Raw genomic sequence first — 20,200 nt, 5'->3', positions numbered from 1 at the left:
AAGTTTTTATAAAAGTTTGATCAATCAGAGACATCTATACTTAACCTAACAAATTGTGCACAATACAGAGACATCAACAGTAAATTTATAAAAATCTGTCATTTAAATATCCAAAATTTGTTATTAGACATAAGTTAAAATGATTTCATAATTCATGATTAATATAATAATTGATATTTTCCCAAATGGATTCTTATGTTTCGAGAGTTTATCTATTTATTTATTTTTTATGACAAATTTTTAAAAGGAATATAAAAACATATATATGCACAAAATGATATTTAATTTACGTATAGTTTTTATATTTTTAACAACTAATATTTTTTGCTTTGCATATGATTGTTTCTTACAAGATGATAATTATAAGTGTAGGTTAGGAACAAAAACACCTTATAGATTTATAGCTTCTCACAATGATAAACCTATCGAATACCCAGGTATGTACTTATATTTGGATTAAATAATTATAATTGATAATATGTTTGTCATCTTTTAATTTATCTTCTATTTATTTCAGGATGTGTACCAAAAAAGATTTGGTTGATCTTAAGACACGGTACACGGTATCCTGGAAAGAAATATGTATCTCGCATGACAAAGGATTTACTAAAATTAAAGGAAATTATAATAAATAATTATAAAATGAATGAAACTAATTTATCTCATGATATTATAGTTAACTTAGCTAATTGGAAAATGAGATTCACAAAAAACGATACGATGAATCTTGCAGAGGAAGGAGAAAATGAAATGATTGATCTTGGAGAAAGATATCAATCTAGATTTCCTACTATTATGCCAGAAACATATGATAATAAAACTTATAAGGTATTCATATTGTATAATTTAAATGTTTGTAATTTTTATAAGCTTCATTTAATATTCTTTTAATTATTTTATTTGTAGTTCAAATATACTGCGACACAAAGAACTGAAGAAAGTGCTAAATACTTTGCTGCTGGTTTATTTGGCTGGTTCAACAGTCAGAATGTTTGGTATCCTAAAGCAGAACATAAAGACCCTGTCTTAAGGGTAATTTTAATTATAAAATGATAGATATAGATGTTTATATGTATATATATTTATTTATTGAATATATATATATAAACATTTCACTTCATTTTTTAGTTCTATAAACTTTGTACTCGCTGGCGTAGTGAAGTTGATAAAAATACATCTGCAATCATTGAGAAAGAAAAATTCTTGAGAAGTGAAGTGTTCATGAATACATTGAAAAGTATTTCAAAAAGAATTGGCCATCCAGTTAATCATGGTTTGCATTTAATCGATATTGTGTGATGAAATATTGTTAGTATCAGCTTAATTGCACTTTTCTGAAATGCTTGCATATGTTTGCGCGCTAAAAACTTTTTTTATTGTTTACTTATATTTACTGTGAATAAATACTAGTAATTTATATAAAAAATATATTATAAATTTGATTTTTCAGAAATTGTACATTTGATTTACACCATGTGTGGCTTTGAGACTGCATGGTATAAGGATACAGATTCTCCTTGGTGCAAATTATTGTCTTTGGATGAGTTCAAGGTAAAAATATATAAAAGAGTAAACAAAATAAAACATATATTAATATAAATTTAAATATTTTAAGGTTGTCGAATACTCAGAGGATTTAGAATATTATTGGATCGATGGATATGGATACAAGATCACTTATGAGCAAGCATGTGTAGTTTTGAAAGATATCTTTAAATTTTTTTCGTAAGAAGAGAGAATTATATATAAAATATTATATTAGTACTATTGTCTTATTATATTTTCTAATTGAAAAAATTAATATTTTTAGAGAAGACGATGGGATATTAGCATCAATTTATTTTACACATTCTGGAACTATTCTTAAATTATTATCACGATTAAGAGCAGTACAAAATACAGTTCCGTTAACGCATGATTCATTTTGGTTACATGTAGATAACAGAGCTTGGAGAACTACGTACATCGATGCTTTTGCAAGTAATATAGCTTTTGTTTTATATAAGTAAGTATAATTCATTATCCTCTTATATATTTATAAATATATATGCTATTAAAAAAATTCATATTTATTTTAGTTGCGAATCACAAGGACCCAGCATTCTTTTTATGCATCAAGAACGCATTAAATATTTACCAAATTGTCCTAACAATATGCCATGTCCATTATCAAAGATGAAAGATTTATATTTAAATCGTGAAGAAGAATGTTTATTTGATGCAATATGTAATTTACCTAAAAACGATGAATCATCATAGACTTCATGAAAGATTATCAAATTTATTCACGACGACATCATAGTTAAAAACATATCAAAATTTGAAAGATAACTTTATTCTTATATATACTTTCATACAAAATCACAAAAGTGAAATTCAGATAATATGAATAAAATGAAATTTGAATCGATATCTTGTTCGAAGTTCTCAACCTTGGTTGACCTTCGAATCGGTTACACGCTTTTATGATGAATAGTAGGAGGAAACTAAACAATACAAAAAAATAATAATAATAAAAAAGAAACTAGGAAGCAGGGGGAAGCGTTTGATAAGGGTATAGGAAGTATACACAGGGAGGGAGCAGTGATTTGCGGGTGATCCCATGGGTCCGAGACGTAGTGGCCGATAAAATAAATCGTTTTTCTCTCTCTTCCTCCCTTTTTCTCTCTCTTTCTCTCTCGAGAATGAAAGGCAAGAGGACAAGGCCTGGTCTGGCGCCTCGTGGATGCCTCGAACAATATCGTTAGTATATTCCTGTTGTACTGCGCTACGCTCTTCTGTTCTCTTCTCTTCTCTTCTCTTCTGCTCTGTTCTACTCTGGTTGGACCACAGGCGTGCGCTTCGTTCTTGGACGAGCGGAATTTATGATACGCTGCACATTTATATTCCCACACCTACCATAAATTTTACTTTACGCGCGTGTAAGTGGCTCCACTTTTGTTCATAGATTCCTACGACTGTCAGATTTATGTCCTTGTACGTGCTAGGATTCGACGCTTACTCGAAGGAACGCCTATGTGTTCCTCAGGGTGGTAAGCATTTCAAACCCTAGTCATCGTATAACTATAGACTCGAAAAAGTAGAAAGAGAAAGGGGAAGGAAGTTAACGTTCCGAGTGATAATAAGACGGTTTACGTGATCCTTTCATTTTCGTTCTTTGAACGTAATCCGGACCTATCGTTATTAACAGAAGAATATTTTTCTGGCGAGAATTTCGGCACCTTAACGAAAATAAAACGAATTAGGTATTTTATTATTTTTATTTTATTTATTTACTTTTTATTTTATATATGTCAGAAAAGGTATAAGATAATAGATCTCTTGAAAATGTTTAGAAAAGATATTATAAAATTTATAGGATTATCAAACAAATCGAAGAGGGGTCATCTAATAAGAAGAATTTTTTTGAGAAGTGAACAGTTTCAAACGATAAAGAAAAGAAGGAATTATTTTAATACTTCCACACATTATACGTGCACGACCTAATTTTGCAAAATTAAATTCCCTTGGTAGTTCGTAGTAGGTGAAGCCACGTTGGTAACCGCATTCACGGAATGCTTTGACGTAAATGATGGAGCATTTAAAGTGCCAAGGGGAAACATCTAATTAATAATGCAGATGTTTAACTCGAAAGAAAATATTTCTAATCCAGCTAATTAGTCTTTAGTTTTATTGATAATAATAATAATAATGATGATGATGATGATGATGATGATGTGATGATGATAATAATAATAATAATAATAATAATAACAAACATTTCGAGTTTGCAAGATCCTAAGATTTGTTTAAAGATTATCTTACGAAAAAAGAATAAAAGATAAGAAACGATAATATTTCTATTTTGTTGTCCCTTTTAATCCTTAAATAAATATCAGAGAATTTGAAAAATTTATACGGAAGAAGAAGAAACGACATTGGCTTATATCATGGAAGGAAATTCACTTGGATGCATCTGAGGGCAACCATAAATGCCTTCGACTCGAACGAGCAGTCGTTTATCTCGCGTGACGGAGTTCAAAATGCATATTGCATCGGTGTTAATGCACCGAACAGGCTGAGACTAATCAATATGGAACTCAGGAACATTCCCGTTGATCTTGTTGTTTCACGAAAATCGTTTAGAATGAATCAAACGAACTAAACATGAGAAATGAGCCATTGTTCTCTTTGACTTTCTCTTTTTCTTTCTCTCTCTTCCTAATCCTATCCGTGTTCATTCTATCGTTCGTTTATTCATTCATTTATTTATTTATTCCTTCATTCATTCATTTATTCGTTCGTCATCGAAGAACGTTCACGAGGGCGTTTCCTGGTTTCCTAATAAATCGATGACGATTCGAATTCGATGCCTGGCTTAGTTATCAGCATGCACAAAGCGTGCGATTCTAGAATGCTTGATTAACCATAGTTTAGCATCGAATTGGCGCGTACTACAACAGCATAGGGCACGTAAAGTAAACGCCTCTACCCAGCCGATGTTCACCAGAGGCTCCTGCCACTACGCTCTCACCATCGTCCTTGCGATGTTTGTCATAGGAAACCACACAATGCTCCGTCACACCGTTGGCTGACCATACTTGACGTATACCACTATTCCTTTATACTATAACTATGCTATATATACCAGTGTTGTCCAATCCGCGAACTGTAGACTGCATGCAATCCAATTTCAAGTCATACATTTTCTTAAAAATAAGAAAATTATAATAATTCATTGTACATTATTTAATAAATTTGTAGATTAACAACTATCGTTAGAATTAATATATTTGTGTATATATTATATATATAATTATATATATATTATATATATAATTTCGTTTGAAAATAAAATTATAAATATATCTTAGGATTGTATTTCTCAATTATTTTGTTGCGTGGTTCAATGCGGTTTTAGTTGTTGTTGTTGTTGTAATGTTTATGATTACAAATTTATAGGAACCTGATAGATTTAAATAATTGTTTTTAAAATATGGCACAATTAGTTCTTTCGTTTTGCCATAAGGTAGCTATTAATCATTTTAATCTTGGACTGCGGTCTGTGTACCTTGAAAAATGCTGCTTTAAAAATCTGAGAATTTGAAACGAGTACAAAGAATATGATGGCTGTTTTTAATCCTTCGAATAAGAATAATCTTGTAGATTTGATTTCGAAGGGAACTTTGTTATTATTTTTCTTTCAATTCCCTTCAATGCAATGTTTCTTATAATTAAAAGATTTAATTAATATGATAAAGAAGAAGACAGAGGAGATGATTAATTCCCGATTTTCATTGTCCATGAAGTCGACAAATGTAAAGCCTGGTCATAGTTTGTTTTTTCTCTCTTTCTTTATCAGTATTTCTCTTTCATTTTCTCTAAAAAGGGATGATAGAATTCTCTCAATAATTATTGTCATGAAGAACGTGGTCAGAGTCCAGTAGTATGGTCTTCGTGTGTTAATTAGCACGAGTCGACGTTTCTCATTTGCGAGGAAATTGGCGAGGCAGATAAAGAACTTGGGAATCCTTTTGATGCTAACTGAAATACAAAAAGGTATGCTAGACTTGCCAATTGAAGCACCAAGAAATATCTCCGACAAAGAAAGAGAGAAAGGTAGAAAGAGCAAATTAACAATGAAAAGAGAACAAGTTCAATGCACGAGAAAATACATTTTTTATATGTTACAGTTAAAATGTTTTTAATGAAATTTCGTGTCAAGTATAAAAAAAAAAAAAAGATATTCTTCGATTTAATATTAATACCTGCCTGTAAATCCAGAAGCAATGAATAAGTGATATTTTGTTTTATTGAATTCCAAGTTGAACGTTATCTAATCTGGAGAGAGAAAGTTTCTTCATTGATTTAAGGATTTAAATTAAGTTTCCTTCTATGAACTATGAAAATAACTATGAAAATGAAAATGAAATAAACGCGAATTTCGATTTTGTTTCAATATCTGCCAGGACTTACGTTGACCATTTCTACTGTATTTTATTCTTTATACGGTATTACAAATGTAATGAAAATTGGGCAAATGAATCTCTTAACAACAACAAAAAGAAATACGGAATATTGAAAAGTATCGTCAAGTTTTTAACATGGTTTTACAAAATTTAAAAATGATTTTATAAAATTAAATTATCTAAATAATATAAATACATTTTGTTTTTCTTTTAAGGAAATCACAAAATATAAGATAAAATTCTGACGAGGCATAAGAAAAAAATGTATTTATCATGAAATTTAATCACGTTTACATATATTCAGAATAAAAAGTAAATATTTTTAGATTCTCTTTGTACTATAGGATTTTTTGTTATAGCTTCTTTGCAATGTATGTATCTGCATGCACACCGTGCATTTTGCACGGTATGATGATGTAGAAATGGGTCGAGTGAGCCTTGACCCTATGCTTTGATGCAGAGGACTGAGGGCTTTTGCCACGAGTCCGTGCTACGAACTTGAACACCCTTACGATACCTCGTAAGGTTCTTTACCGGTTTTCTTCGTAATTCTCCAGAAAAATATCTGGATTTGCGGATTCACATTATTTCTTTCTTTCCTTTTCTTTTCTTCTTCTTCTTCTTCTTCTTCTTCTTTTTCTTCGAGTTTATCCAACGTTTTATTGTAAGCCCTTTTCTTTTCTGTTTTTCTCAATGTGACGATCAATGACACGTTCTAATTTTTTGCATCAATGCATTTTATATATCTGACATTTTACTTACTCTTCTTTAGATAGATAAGCTATTTAATTTGTATCTTATATTTTATAACCGTTTATATATGGATTTATAGATACAAGATGTAATATAAATACGTGACAAAATTTCACGTATAGATTTCTTCTCATTTGTAAAGAAAAAAAGAAAAAAAAAAAGAAAATGAGCCATATCAATATGAACTCGGAAATGTTTTAATTTATCAGTTATATCTAATTGTAAAATTTTCAAATATGTAACTGTGTTTAAATGATTAACTTCTTTTTTCGTTTTCTTGGAAACAGTTGAGTATTATTGGGTCTTACTACTCGCATAGTGTATGGTCCTAATGAGACTTTTACAACCGTGTAGAATTAAAACAAATTCGATGTGTCCGTAAACTTGGCTTTCCTTTTGTACTTCTTTTCTCTTATATAAGGAATATATTTCTAAATTATCGACGTGTATTTTCGTTAAATTATATGTTTATATATCATTTTCATTTCGATGTAATATTTCTCACCATATTGACAATTAAATGTAAGTTTATTTATTTGAAAGATTTTTATCATAATATTGGATATTCGAATGGACAGTAAGCACCATTCTAGTAGATTTATTATCTATTTCTTCACATTATCGATAAGTATGATATTACAGAATGATAGGATGTACGTATTGTACGTATAAACGTTTATATTATTCTGCTATTCCAATTCAAAGAATATATATCTCATCGATTATCGAACCTATCAACTTACTCCCTTTATTCTTTTTCTTTATTTCTGCGATTCTCTTTGCTTTTTGTAAAATATATAGACGGAATTATTACTCCGAGCTATCGTTTTTGAAACTCTCCTTTACTTGCTTCGTACTCTCCACACCCCATCATCTTTATACCTATATCCCCATTTCATATACTGTTCACGATATAGTATATAATACTTAGGTTTGCGCGAAGAGATCAAGCGGATATACTGTGTGTTATGTGTATATGTGTGTGTGTGTGTGTGTGAGCCGGATTTTATTCAGACGGCCTGCTACCTTCCAAGCATTCGCGGCGAGCATCCAGCAATTTATTTTCAATGGAAAGCTTCAACGATCTAAACTCCGGCTATAAAACAGAAGTGGAAAAGTGCCGATGGTTCCAGTCTGGAAATCGAATAGTGTTTTCTCTCTTTTATACTTTTTTTTTTCCTCTTTATTGCATGTTCCACAGTAGGATGTAGGTGTGTATATATACACATATATCTATATATATGTATAAATTAAATTATATGAACACACAATTTATAAGTATTAATAATTATTTAGTTTATTTTTATTATAGTAGATCATATATCTGTGTGGCGTATGATTATATGAATTTTGTTTTAATTATTATTTTATATTTACTGATACCACATCATAAGTTATTACTAAACATATTTTGAAACGTCCTGTTATAATGCATAATGATATAAACTTTTCTGTTTCGATTTAAATGATAATAAATTTAATATATGACGTATGTACGATATATATATATATAGATATTATATCCTCGAATTACTTGAAATTACAACAGATTAATTTATTCACGTAAAGTACCCTCGAGTTACTTTTTAGTATCTCATATCTCGGTAAGATACTTCCACATCAAAGAAGCTCGGATTTAATTTTTCAATATTTTCTTTTCCCCTCTTCGATAGAGATGAAGAAAGGATACCTATCTTTCTCTCTCTCTCTCTCTCTCTCTTTCTCTCTCTATTTTTTTGCTTTCTTTTTTTTATTTTTTTAAACGAGATAGAATCGTTGAGTAAGTCGAAAAATCTAACTTTATAATCAAGTTTTCTAATTACTTCGGGGGTGTGTGTCTATGCAAGAGAAACAGAAAAAGAGAGAGAGAGAGAGAGAGAAAAAGAGAGAACCAAAAAAGTCTCATGCTTAAATCCATTATTTCTTTCTTTCTTTCTCTCTCTCACATTTCTTCTTTTTTAAATTATTTTCTTTGCTCGCTTTTTCGTTATTCCCTCTCTCTCTCTCTCTTTCTCTCTCTTTTTCTCTTTCCTTTGTTTCTTTCTCTTCGTATTTCTTTCCTTCTTTTTTTTTTTCCTTTTACCGTTTCGCTCGCCTCCTTGACTAGCGAGGACTAATCTCAGGCAGCAATCTCGACGAATTAAGGCCGAAGTAGCGGTATGCGTAGCATTTCCTCCGAAGAGTTAGGAAAAGGGAAAGAATTTTTTCCAACCCCCAGACCTTTTGCGATTTTTGTCCAAGGAAAAAGGTCAGTGTCGATTTCTAGAAGTATACTACTAAACCTTGTCTTGCCTGAGAAAACCTAACTCCTATCTACCAGAATTCCTACGAGAACGGTAAGAAAGAAATAGAAAGAAAAAAAAGAGAGAGAGAGAGAGAGAGAGAGAGAGAGAGAGAGAGAGAGAGAGAGAGAGAGAAATTAAATAAAACAAGAAAGAGAAAGAATACCTTTTAGGAGGAACAATTGAGCTAAGCAAATCTTTTCTATATCTACTTTTATTAATTTACGTTTTTTATTTTTTTTTATTCTCCGTTCCCGCTTATTTTTTTCTCCCCTTTTTTTTTTTTCCTTTTTTTTTTCGTATTATCCTTAAAATGTTCACGTTTTGATAGTAACATTTTCTTTCAATCGGAAATAATGAAATCGTCGCTTTTGTTTTTTTCTTTTCTTTTTCCATTCCCAGTTATTTCAAGATAAAATTAAGGTGGCTGCATATATACGTATTTTTCTATCTATGTAACATATGTATTTATATTCAGGGGATTGTAAAAGATCGAGTTGGTCATTTGAAAAATGTTTTTTTTCCCTATCCGATTTCAGTTCTCCTTTTACTAACCCCGTTAAGAAATACATATGCATAATATCTTTTCATCCTCTATGGATATATATTCGGTATATCGGATGACATCCAATACACTTAAGTTACCCTTACCGGAGGGAGGAAGATCGCACATCAACAATTTTTCCTAGATTAATCGTACCGAAACTATATACGTACATACACATCGAGATATCGCTGACTCGCGAGAGTTCAGCAAGGTAGAAAAGCTTAAAAGAAAAAGAAAAAAAAAGGAAGAAGAAGAAGAGAGTAAGGAGGAATAAAAAAAAAAAAAAGATAGGAAGAAAGAAAAAATAAACCAAACCGTCATCGGAACAGAGTGTATCAGAAGTAATATGAAGGATCACGAGGTTCTTTTTACCCCTTGGTATGTATACATATTTATATTTTTATATATATATATATATGTACGTATGTATGTAACATAGGAAAGTAAATAAGGAATAAAAGAAGTAGGGTAGGTAGATAGATAGATAGATATACGTTCGTAATTTCACTTCCTAGATGGTTGTTTTCTAACGAAGAAAAGCTCGATAAGGTCAGGAAGGAAGTGAATTCGTCTATTTCAATGTACCTCAGGGATGGAGCTTGAGAAGTAAGTACAGCATTTACTTCATCCCTTCTCTTACCCTTCTCCTCCTCTTCCTCCTTCCTTTTTCCTTATCCGCTTTCTCTCTTCCGTTCTGTTTTAACCAATACTCTCTCTCTCTCTCTCTCTCTCTCTCTTCCTCTGTCTATTTCTTTATCTCATTTTCTCTTTCTCTTACTCTTACTGTTCATTCATTTCCTTTTTCTTGTTCAACAAGACTTTTTCTTTACCTTTGGAAACTAGTCGATGTGCCCAAGTAATATCGTTGAATTAGCTGCGTCCTACTAGTTGAAAGATAAAAAAGAAAAGGACGACGATGTAGTAGAAGAGGAAGAGGAAATAGGACGAGGGGAGGAGGAGAGAAGAGGAGGGGGTTGGGGGGGGGGTGAAACGTTATACTCGGTTCTTCGAGTTTTTCATTTAACTCGCGGATTTCGTCAAAAGTCCACGCGAATTCGATCCAATTTTGACGCGATCGACTAAAATAAGTTGGTAATCGTTCGACAACTAGTACTCGAGACTCCGAGACTATAAAGCTTTTCTCTCTCTCTCTCTCTCTCTCTCTCTCTCTCGTCGTTCTCGATCAGTTTCCTTTATGAGAATTCGTTCGATTGGAAAATTTCTTTTTTTTCCTTTCATTTTCTGGCCCTTTTTTTCATTCTCTTTTTCTCCTCTATCTTATAAGAAAATTTTCACATACGAGAATTTCTAAAATCTAGTGGAAAATAGAAAGAGAGAGAGAGAGAGAGAGAGAGAGAGAGAGAGAGAGAGAGAGAGAGAGAAATGATTAAATCGATATCGAAAGAAAAACAGGGAAAATTCATAATTTCGTGGAATCAAATTCTATTTACGGGAGACTCGAGCAAAAAAAAAAAAGAAAATGCGAGGAAAGAGAGAGAAAAACATTCTCGGAAAATTATTTACGATATCAAACTCCTTACCGTCAAGCTCCGTTGCGTTTGCATGTTTGTTTGCTGGCAGTTTTAAAGTGACGGTAGAATTTAATTAGAAATTCGAAAGCTCATCTTGACGTCGCTAAAATTGAACGGGGACAACGATTTGGCGGCTGTAAAAACGAACTAAATGAAATAAAACAAAAATAATATGACAGAGGGAAACAGAGAAAGAGAGAGAAAAAGAGAGAGAAAAAGAAATAAAAAAAAAAAAAATTGGAAAAATAGTAGTAGGTGCCGCGAAGGAAGCCGGAATAACGATGTCAGCTTGTACGAAACTAGTTGGAAACTAGTTCGACCGGATTGGCAATTGGTCGTTAGCTGTGTGGGAAAAGTCTCAAAGGACGGGTTTACCGAGATCTAGTTTTGTTTCTCTATCTTTATCTATCTGTCTATATATCTATATATGTGGTATACACATAGGGGTGGGCCATTTTAATCGGTATACCTTAATGTCAAATATTCGGTCAATATTTTAAAACAATTCTTTTCAGTAATTGATTAAATAAATAGTTACATATATATATATATATATATATATATATATATATATAATACATACATTTATACATTATTTTATATAGATATACTTATGTATTTATGTGTTCTAGGAGAGAGAGAGAGAGAGAGAAAGAACGTTACACGACGCTTAGCGAAGTGTAAAATCGGTGCAATTTAAAGAGTTCGTTGGAATGAAAGAAGAAAGAAAAGAGTGGTGGAGGTAGAGGGTTTTGGGGGGGGGGACCTAGATAGAATCGATGAGAAAGGGTATAATTACGAAATTCCTCTGAATTAACGGAGTGCGTTGTCGCGGAAGAAAATTCGCGCGAATGGACGGACGCGCATTGCTATCCTATATTTTTCTTCTCTCTCTCTCTCTCTCTCTCCATACATTTCTTTTGATATTATTAATTTTTGATCACCTGATTTTATTTTCTTTCATTCTCGTATATAGAGAAATTTAGCGAATGCGTTCTCTTCGTCGCGCTTTCCTACCGTAAAAGGTGACAATAGAAAGGGAATACAGGAGGGTCGGAGGGGTGGGGTTGGGGTTGAAGCGGAGAAAAGGGAAAGAGGAGTTGCTTCGAGCAATTCTAGAAAATCCAACGACTTCGAGAATCGTTCTATCGAATTACTTTAATCGTTATTTTATTTTATTGTTGTTCTGTTTCACGGAACAAATCTCTTCAGTTAACTATCTTTCCTTTTAATTTCGAGAAAAAGATTTTATTCCCTCGATGTGCTGGTAAAAATAATAATGAAGTTTAAATATACATCGTTGAAAAATATCAAATAAATTATTTTCTTTTTTTTATCGATTATTATTATTCAATTATTTCGATAGAAAGATTAAAAGAGAAAATGAGAGAAAGAAAATATAATGGAAGCGAAAGTGATTAATAGAACAACAATTCATCTATTTGTAATTCAATTTTATTTGAAACAGATGATACCTAAGGGTTTGTAAAATCGATTTTCTATAATGCACCGTCCAATGCTTGAAAGTTAATTAAACGATAATTAAGGAGCATTTGGTAATGTTCGAAATACGTATTACGTACATATATATCGACATACCGAACGTTTAACGATATAGTTTCCTTCTCTCTCTTCCTTTTTCTTTCAATCTTTCACTTACCCTTTAAGAGGATGTTTACTTCTAGTAGACGAAGGAACCACGAATTAATGAAAAGGACGAGCTTCGTAAATCTTCCTCCTTACGATCTACTTCTCTCTCTCTCTCTCTCTCTCTCTCTCTCTCTCTTATTCTCAACATAACCACAGCAATTTCCGCAGGCTGTTAGCGAGGTGGTAAGGTGGTAAGAGATGCACACGAGGAAGAGTATCTCTCTCTCTCTTTATCTCTCCTACTTTTTCTCTCTCTATTCCTCTTTCATTCTCTCCTGTCGACGTTAATTAAGAGGCATTAAGAGACTCCAGGAGACGGCAGTCGTCGAGACCTTTAATATCTGTCGGTAGCCTCCTCTCTCTCTCTCTCTCTCTCTCTTTCTCTCTTTCTCCCTGTGTCTACCAACCGATTTTCCTACCAAAAATTGACCTAGATTCCAGCCGGTTTTGCTATTCATACCGTTGTGCCACGTTGCTTGGTCCTATCCAACAACCTTCTCATCGTTGTCGTTCCTGCTGCTGCTGCTGCTGCTGCTCATACACCATCCCTCTTTCGAGTGTTTACTACTGGTATAGTGGTTTCAAGTAGAGAGAGAGAGAGAGAGAGAGAGAGAGAGAGAGAGAGAGAGAGAGAGAGGATTGAACGACGGGGGGGAGGCCACTTTTACAGAAATTGAAAAGCCGTCGAATGGAAAAAGAGGGTCGAGTGGTGTTCGTAAAAAAGTTTTCCTGAATATCTACGGCGACGACGCGTCGATGATACGTCAATATGTCTCTCTTACTTTTTTTTTTTTTCTCTCTCTCTCTATGTATATGTATGCAATAGATCTAAAAGTCAATTGGATTCTAAAGACACTGCGGTATAAAGAAAAAGACGAGTCATGAAAATAAACGGAGGATCCACCTTTACGTGAATTTTCTTCTTACTTATAAGGAACTACGAAAGTGTATATGTATATCAACGTTTTTATACAAGCTGAAAGAAAAATCGTTAAATAAAAATTAAAAAATAAATAAAATTTATTATGATAAAAGTATAATCTACTTATTTGTTATTCCTTATCTTTTCTCTTTGAATAATACTTGTTATTTGTGTCTAAGTATATTATACATAATCGTATCGGAACAGTCGATGATGTGGAACAAGAAGACAGATAATTTCATGGCAATAAGAAAAATTGGTAGAAAAAAGAAATAGAGAGAGAGAGAGAGAGAGAGAGAGAGAGAGAGAGAAAAAGAGTGAGAAATAGAAAAGCGACGAAAGATTAATCTGCTTGAAAACGGTGACGCGATTACGAGTAAATTGGATCTCGCTTTTCCTTTTCTACTCTTTCTTCTTTTCTTACCGGGTTGGTCTCTCAGAACTAGAGAACCCGCAAACTCGATTGAAGTGGCCATTAAAGCTCTCGAAGTAACGGCCCAGGCTTCATTGTTTCAAAGTTTTCTACTGTCTCTACAAGCGCTTACGTATTGTTCAAAGAACGAGCTTTATTAAAGATCGATTAGAACGGGATAGAAACTTTATTTCTTTACCGGTAGATCTATGAATTTGTGTAAATGAATTTTCTCACATTTTCTCTTTTGTTTTTACTTAAGTATTTTCTCCTATATTTGTGTTTCATTTATTTGCTCTTTAATTTTGTTTAAAGTATTTTGTTTAATAAACGGTCAGCTTAAAAGAATCAATATAAACATACACACACGCATACTTATTAATCATCCAAATGTTAGCAACATAAATTAACAATATAAAAAATGTAAGAAATTTCACTTAACTCGTGTCTAGGTTTCACGCGTTTTCTCTTTTTATCCAATTGAGTTATTACATGTTTGACACAAATTCGTTTTAGATTCGTGTAAAATAAAATGACAAGAGAGAGTGAGAAAGACAGAGAGAAAGAGAGAGGAAAGAAAAATTCGTTCTCGTCGAAAGAATTATTCGAAATGACCTTTTTCCGTTGTCATATCGAGAAAAGAGCATATGTCAGTCAGCCAATTCTGGTTACCATTGGAAAAAGTGCTCGATGATACCGCGAGCTTTAACGTGTAATGCAAGCGCATTGTTCCTGACAGCTAAAGCACCGTAGTAATTCCACGAAACACTTGTATTTATTGCACCACCGTATAAGCCGACTACTGTGAAAATTCCTAGATATAAACGTACCTACGTAGGAGAGGAGACCTATGGTGATACACATTACCTACTTCAACGAGAAGTATACTTACTAACATTTTTCCTACGACCTCACTAATAGTACGGTAAATTGAATTAAACGACAATAACAATTTTATATTTCTTCGATGATTTCTCCACGATCTTTTATTTATATTTCTTACATTTATTTTTTAACTTTTTTTTTATCAAAAAGTTAAATTGCTTTTTTTAAAATTGTTATAAAATGTTACCCATAAGTCAGTCGATACACGAGTTTTCAAATGATTCATATCTCTTCGCTAAATTAGCATAATGGTTTATTAATTAAAGTACTGGCTATAGAAATTTGTGGCCAAATTTTACACAAATATTACTTTTTTTTTTTTTTTTTAGTTAATCTTACATTATTTAAATTAAAACATTTTTGATAAGTATTTTAAACAGACGGTAGATACTCATATTAGAAACAGAATAGTGTCGATGTTTATTTAGAAAGTGGTGTAAGTCCATATTCTCTTGTTTCGAGAAAATGAAAGGTTAACATATCTATTAATTAGAAAATTTAGGCAAATTATTTGAAGTCTGGCAATGTTTCTATTGTCTTATTAATATGTAATTTGATTATAGACATTTTTTTAGGCGTATTTTATTAAACCGATGTATACTTACGGGCTACAAATGGACTTACACCACTTTCAATATAAACGCTCCAAACATTGATACTACTTATATACTTATATTTTACTATTGTTATATTAATAGTAACAATATATTTAAAGTACTGAAATTGTTTGCATCAATACGTGTAATACTGATCATATAATTAAAATACCGATTGTAAATGTTTAAAGATATTAATCGTATAAAACATTCAATAAAGAAACCAAAGTATTCTAATGTTTTCCTTATAAGATCGACACGTTTAATTATATCTACAAGAATGAGTTAAGAAGTTTTAATTCTCAATCAACAAAAATATTTATATTTCTTTTTATAAATATAAAAAAAAGAAACGAATTAGACTTAATTAAAAAATGATTTCTATACTAGGCTCAAAACTTTTCGATACACTCACGAAATCGTGTTAATCCTTGTATTAAAATTCTTTGAACAAGAGTGACTATTAATAAATAATAATAAATACTACAAATATACTAACCTAATAAATGCCAGTACTTCATTAATTTTAATGTATTTCCAGAAAGATCAAATCCTATTAAATGATAGTAAGAGAGACATTATAATGAGATATCGAAAAACATAGGAAAAGCAATATGAGTGTAGTAAAGACAGAAGGGAATGTTGTTTTAACACTATTTATGTATGTGTTACGAATGTTTCGGCGAGTCCGTGGATAAACAAGCCGAATTTCTTTTTCTTTCGATCTGTAAACATCTCTACGAGAACTACCTAGAATCCTTTTATCTTTTTCTCTCTTTTCTGTGCCATTGGGGTTCAGAGAACTCGCTTCACAGATCTTTCTTTATCTTCTTGTTCGTTCGACTTCCTTCCGATCACTTTTTTCTTCTTACTGTTTTTACCATCGGAAGACACTATAACTTTTACTCTTTCAAGACTTTAAACAAAGAACAACAAATTGTGAAATGGTCAAAGTTGAAGATTTAATCTTTGGTAAGAAACGAAATGTGTGAATTCAAACATCTTATAATTCGAATAAGTTTACCGTCAGCTTTATACATTTTTTTACGTTTATGCGAATTAATAATTTATGTTATACGAGGGTTAGTTGAAAAGTTTTGAGCTTAAACAAAAAAGAACATTTTTATTTAAACAAAACGCAAAAATAAAACTTTTCAACTCATCCACGTTCCTAAAATAAAATTAAATAAATAATATCAATTCTATACTATAATATATATTCAATATATAATAATAATAATAATAATAATAATAATAATTTATATATTATATACAGAGAATATCATTCATTTAATATTTTCAGAACGCGTAATAACAAAATTACAAATGCTCATTGTACTTATTTTTATACATTTCCGTGTTTTCCACTTTAATATAAGAAGAAAAGAAGAAGAAGAAAAAAAAAAAGGAAGGATTAGAGAAAAGAAGGAAAATATACTATTATGGATAAAGACGATATTCTTTTAATAGCATCGGATTAGGCGTGATTATAGCGTAATAAGTTTTAAGAGTTAGTTGATGCTTTCATTCGATCCATTTTAGAACGTATAAAAAATATTTCTTTATAATATTAAAAAAGAAAGAAAAAAAAAAAAGAAAAGAAAAGTAAAGGAAACACTCTTTCAGACGATATTTTAAAATATAAAATATTTTATTCTTTCCCATTTATTATATTTTAAAAGCATTTTATTAAAGTTACAAGATTCGAACAAAAAAGTTCGACACTTGGCCTCGATATTCGTCGTGTGGAAGTCAACCATCACCATTTTGTGTAATAAAGAAAGGTTCCCTAAAAAGGAGAAAACAGACAGAGAGAAAGAGAGAGAGAGAGAGAGAGAGAGAGAGAGAGAAAGAGAGAAAAAATAAAGAAAGGAGGAAAGAATAAAAAGAAAGAATGAGAAAGAGAAAGAGGAAAAGAATGAGTGAGCCAGAAATTCTACGTTGAAATCGATTAGGACACTCGACGATACGGTTTGGTAAGCTTCTGGCAAGTACTTGCGATTATTACGAGCCAGCTTTGAAAACGAACTGGAAACGAATGGGTGGAGTGAAGTGGAGAGGCAAAAGGGGTAAACTGGAAGTGATCAACGTGTCGGTATAGTATGTACGTGTGTATGTATATGTATATATGTGTATATGAAAGAGAAAGAGAGAGAGAAACGTAGGACAACGTGAACGTTTTTGGAGAGTACAATAGGCAGTGACAATAGGATCACGGCTAAAGGAACTTCTCTTTCGAGTTTGCCGACCAATCACGGCAGAGTTTTCCCTCTTTTCAGTTTCACTTCCAACCCTCACGAGAGAGCTCCTTTATTTTCCTGCTAACTGCCCTGTACTACGATGAAAAGGAAAACAATAAGACGATTGATTACGTGGGATATGTATATATGTATTCATATACATATACACGTGTGTTTGTTGTATGTATACACAAATGTAATGTAACGTGAACCGGATAAAACATTAAAAAAGTTCTTCTAAAACTTATTACTAAAGTTATCGTTTATTTTTTCCGGATATAAAAAGTAATATATATATATATGTGTATGCGCTTTTTTATGTAGTACGTCGTTAGAATAAATGTTTTCTTTTTAAACTTATGTTATCCTTCCATTTTTGTTTTTTTTTACGAGTTATTTGAAAACACTGAAAAAATATATTTAAATTTAATTAAATTAAAAAAGAAAAGGAAAAAAGAAAAAAGTTTTCTCCTATGTCGTATTTTGTTAAGAATGATCACAGACACGCGTGTACTTTTTAAATCTATCTTCTTTCTTTATTTGTATACTTTTGTCTACGAATCGTCTTGAATATCTCTAAAAAATATTAAATTACATTAAAATAGAAATTAATTTTTTTTCTTTTATACTTTTCTCGCATAAAGATTTATTTTTTTTTCTTCTTTCTCTTTTTCTTTTATATTTATACAGACACATGCGCTTTTTGAGCGTATGTATCGTATCTACTAAAACAGCACCTCGAGTGATCTCGAAGCTTTGAACAATTTTGCACGAGTTTAGATTCTCTTCCAAGAACGTTTGTGAACTCAAACGCGTTTCCTTCTCTCTCTCTCTCTCTCTCTCTCTCTCTCTCTCTCTCTCTCTCTTATAAGCTCTCTAGCTCATGGTATTTTTCAATCTTCCACTATACCTTATATATCGCACATTGTTGGTATGTGGCAACAAGTTCTCTCTTATCCATAAAGAAGAGTGAAAGAGAATGAAATAAAAGAGAGAAAGAGATAGATAGATAGATAGAGATAGAGATAGAGATAGATAGAAAGAGAGAGATAGAGATATATAGAGAGGGTCTATTGGATGCGTGAATTCCGTCAACGCGATTTTTCCTAGTATAGTAAAACAGAATGCATATTTTTGTCGAATTTTTCAAAAATTTCCATATGTGACCCGCGGGTTAGACAAAAGAAACGAACTTTTTTATTCACCAAATCGCGTTGACTTTGCTACCGTGAATAAAACACAATAACGAAAAATACCCTTTATCTTTCTTTATTTCCCTTTTATACGTGGTTCAATTTTATGAACCTTATCACTTGTGTTATTTCATGTAAAAGAAAATAAATAAAAAATAAATAAAATTATATAAACAAATAATATGTATATATATATATATATATAAGGTATACATACAGATATTAGTTGAAAATTTCTGTTCAATTTCATTCAATATCTCTATTAAAGTATTGAAAACTTTTTCTCATAAAACAAAACGAGTACTCATCTAGCCGAATTGATTGCTGCTACTCTGGTATCACTATTTCTCTCCCTCCCTACCTCCCCCTTTTTCCATCGATAGGATATTCTCTACTCCCACCCAATTTTTTCTTTTTTTTTTTTTCTTTTTTTCACTAGGCAAATTTCGAATAGAGTTACTATAGAGGTTCGACTCTTACACCGAATAGACAGACGAGCACATCGGTTGAAACAAATTGAACTCGTTCGATGCTTTTCGAGTGCATACTTTTTTCACTCCCCATCCCCTTCTCCTCACTCTCTCTCTCTCTCTCTCTCTCTCTCTCTCTCTCTCTCTCTCTCAATCTCACACTATCTCTTTTACTATCTCTCTTCAGTTGCCAGAGTAGTATAGTGTTCTCTTCTCTTGCTCCTCTTTTCGAATAGGCCAGCCACTCTTTTCGTATTACAAACTAATCCACGCATCGTCGATGCCGAACCATAGTAACGTGGAAATCGAGCGGGCAAACGAACCGATTGAAAGGCTCCGCGCTTGAAATACCGAAATACTGTTTTATTCAACCGACGGTGAAGAACCCTGCGGGCTTGTGAATTAAAAAGAGAAAAAGGACCAAAATTAATACAAAATAAGAGGGAAGAAATGAAAAGAACGAAAAAGAAAAAAAAAAAGAAAAGAAGAAGAAGATTAAAGAATGGAAGAAAAAATATACCGTTAATAACAAAAATAAAAAATACTCCTACATTCTCCTCTCCCTCTCCCTTACTGCACACACATACACGCTACAAAGAATGACAAGGAAGGGAAGGGAAAGGAATAGTGGGGTAGGTGGAATGATTGAAATCAATCCGCTTATATGCGAAAACATTTTTCGTGCTACGCCACGTTGGCTTATAGACAAACAGACTACGCGTTATCCGATTTTGTTTCTTTGCTTATATATATATATGTGTGTGTGTGTG

At 31.9% G+C, this 20,200-nt stretch overlaps 1 protein-coding gene across 1 annotated transcript; it reads left to right on the top strand.

Annotated features, from left to right (window-relative positions):
* Positions 1-26: 26 nt before the first annotated feature.
* On the top strand, positions 27-3,824 carry LOC106783586 (multiple inositol polyphosphate phosphatase 1-like). Its single transcript, XM_014742255.1, has 9 exons — positions 27-437; positions 518-828; positions 907-1,032; positions 1,129-1,273; positions 1,451-1,551; positions 1,616-1,725; positions 1,811-2,005; positions 2,079-3,245; positions 3,359-3,824. The coding sequence occupies exons 1-8, from the start codon at positions 266-268 to the stop codon at positions 2,257-2,259; spliced, it is 1,341 nt and encodes a 446-aa protein (XP_014597741.1). The 5' UTR covers positions 27-265; the 3' UTR covers positions 2,260-3,245; positions 3,359-3,824.
* The last annotated feature ends 16,376 nt before the right edge of the window (positions 3,825-20,200 follow it).

The sequence above is a fragment of the Polistes canadensis genome, unplaced genomic scaffold, assembly GCF_001313835.1.
Source record: "Polistes canadensis isolate GaletaPanama2010 unplaced genomic scaffold, ASM131383v1 scaffold_23, whole genome shotgun sequence".
Classification (NCBI taxonomy): Eukaryota; Metazoa; Arthropoda; class Insecta; order Hymenoptera; family Vespidae; genus Polistes; species Polistes canadensis.
The sequence above is the reverse complement of the archived record's forward strand: the minus strand, read 5'-3'. Positions and strand labels throughout refer to the sequence as shown.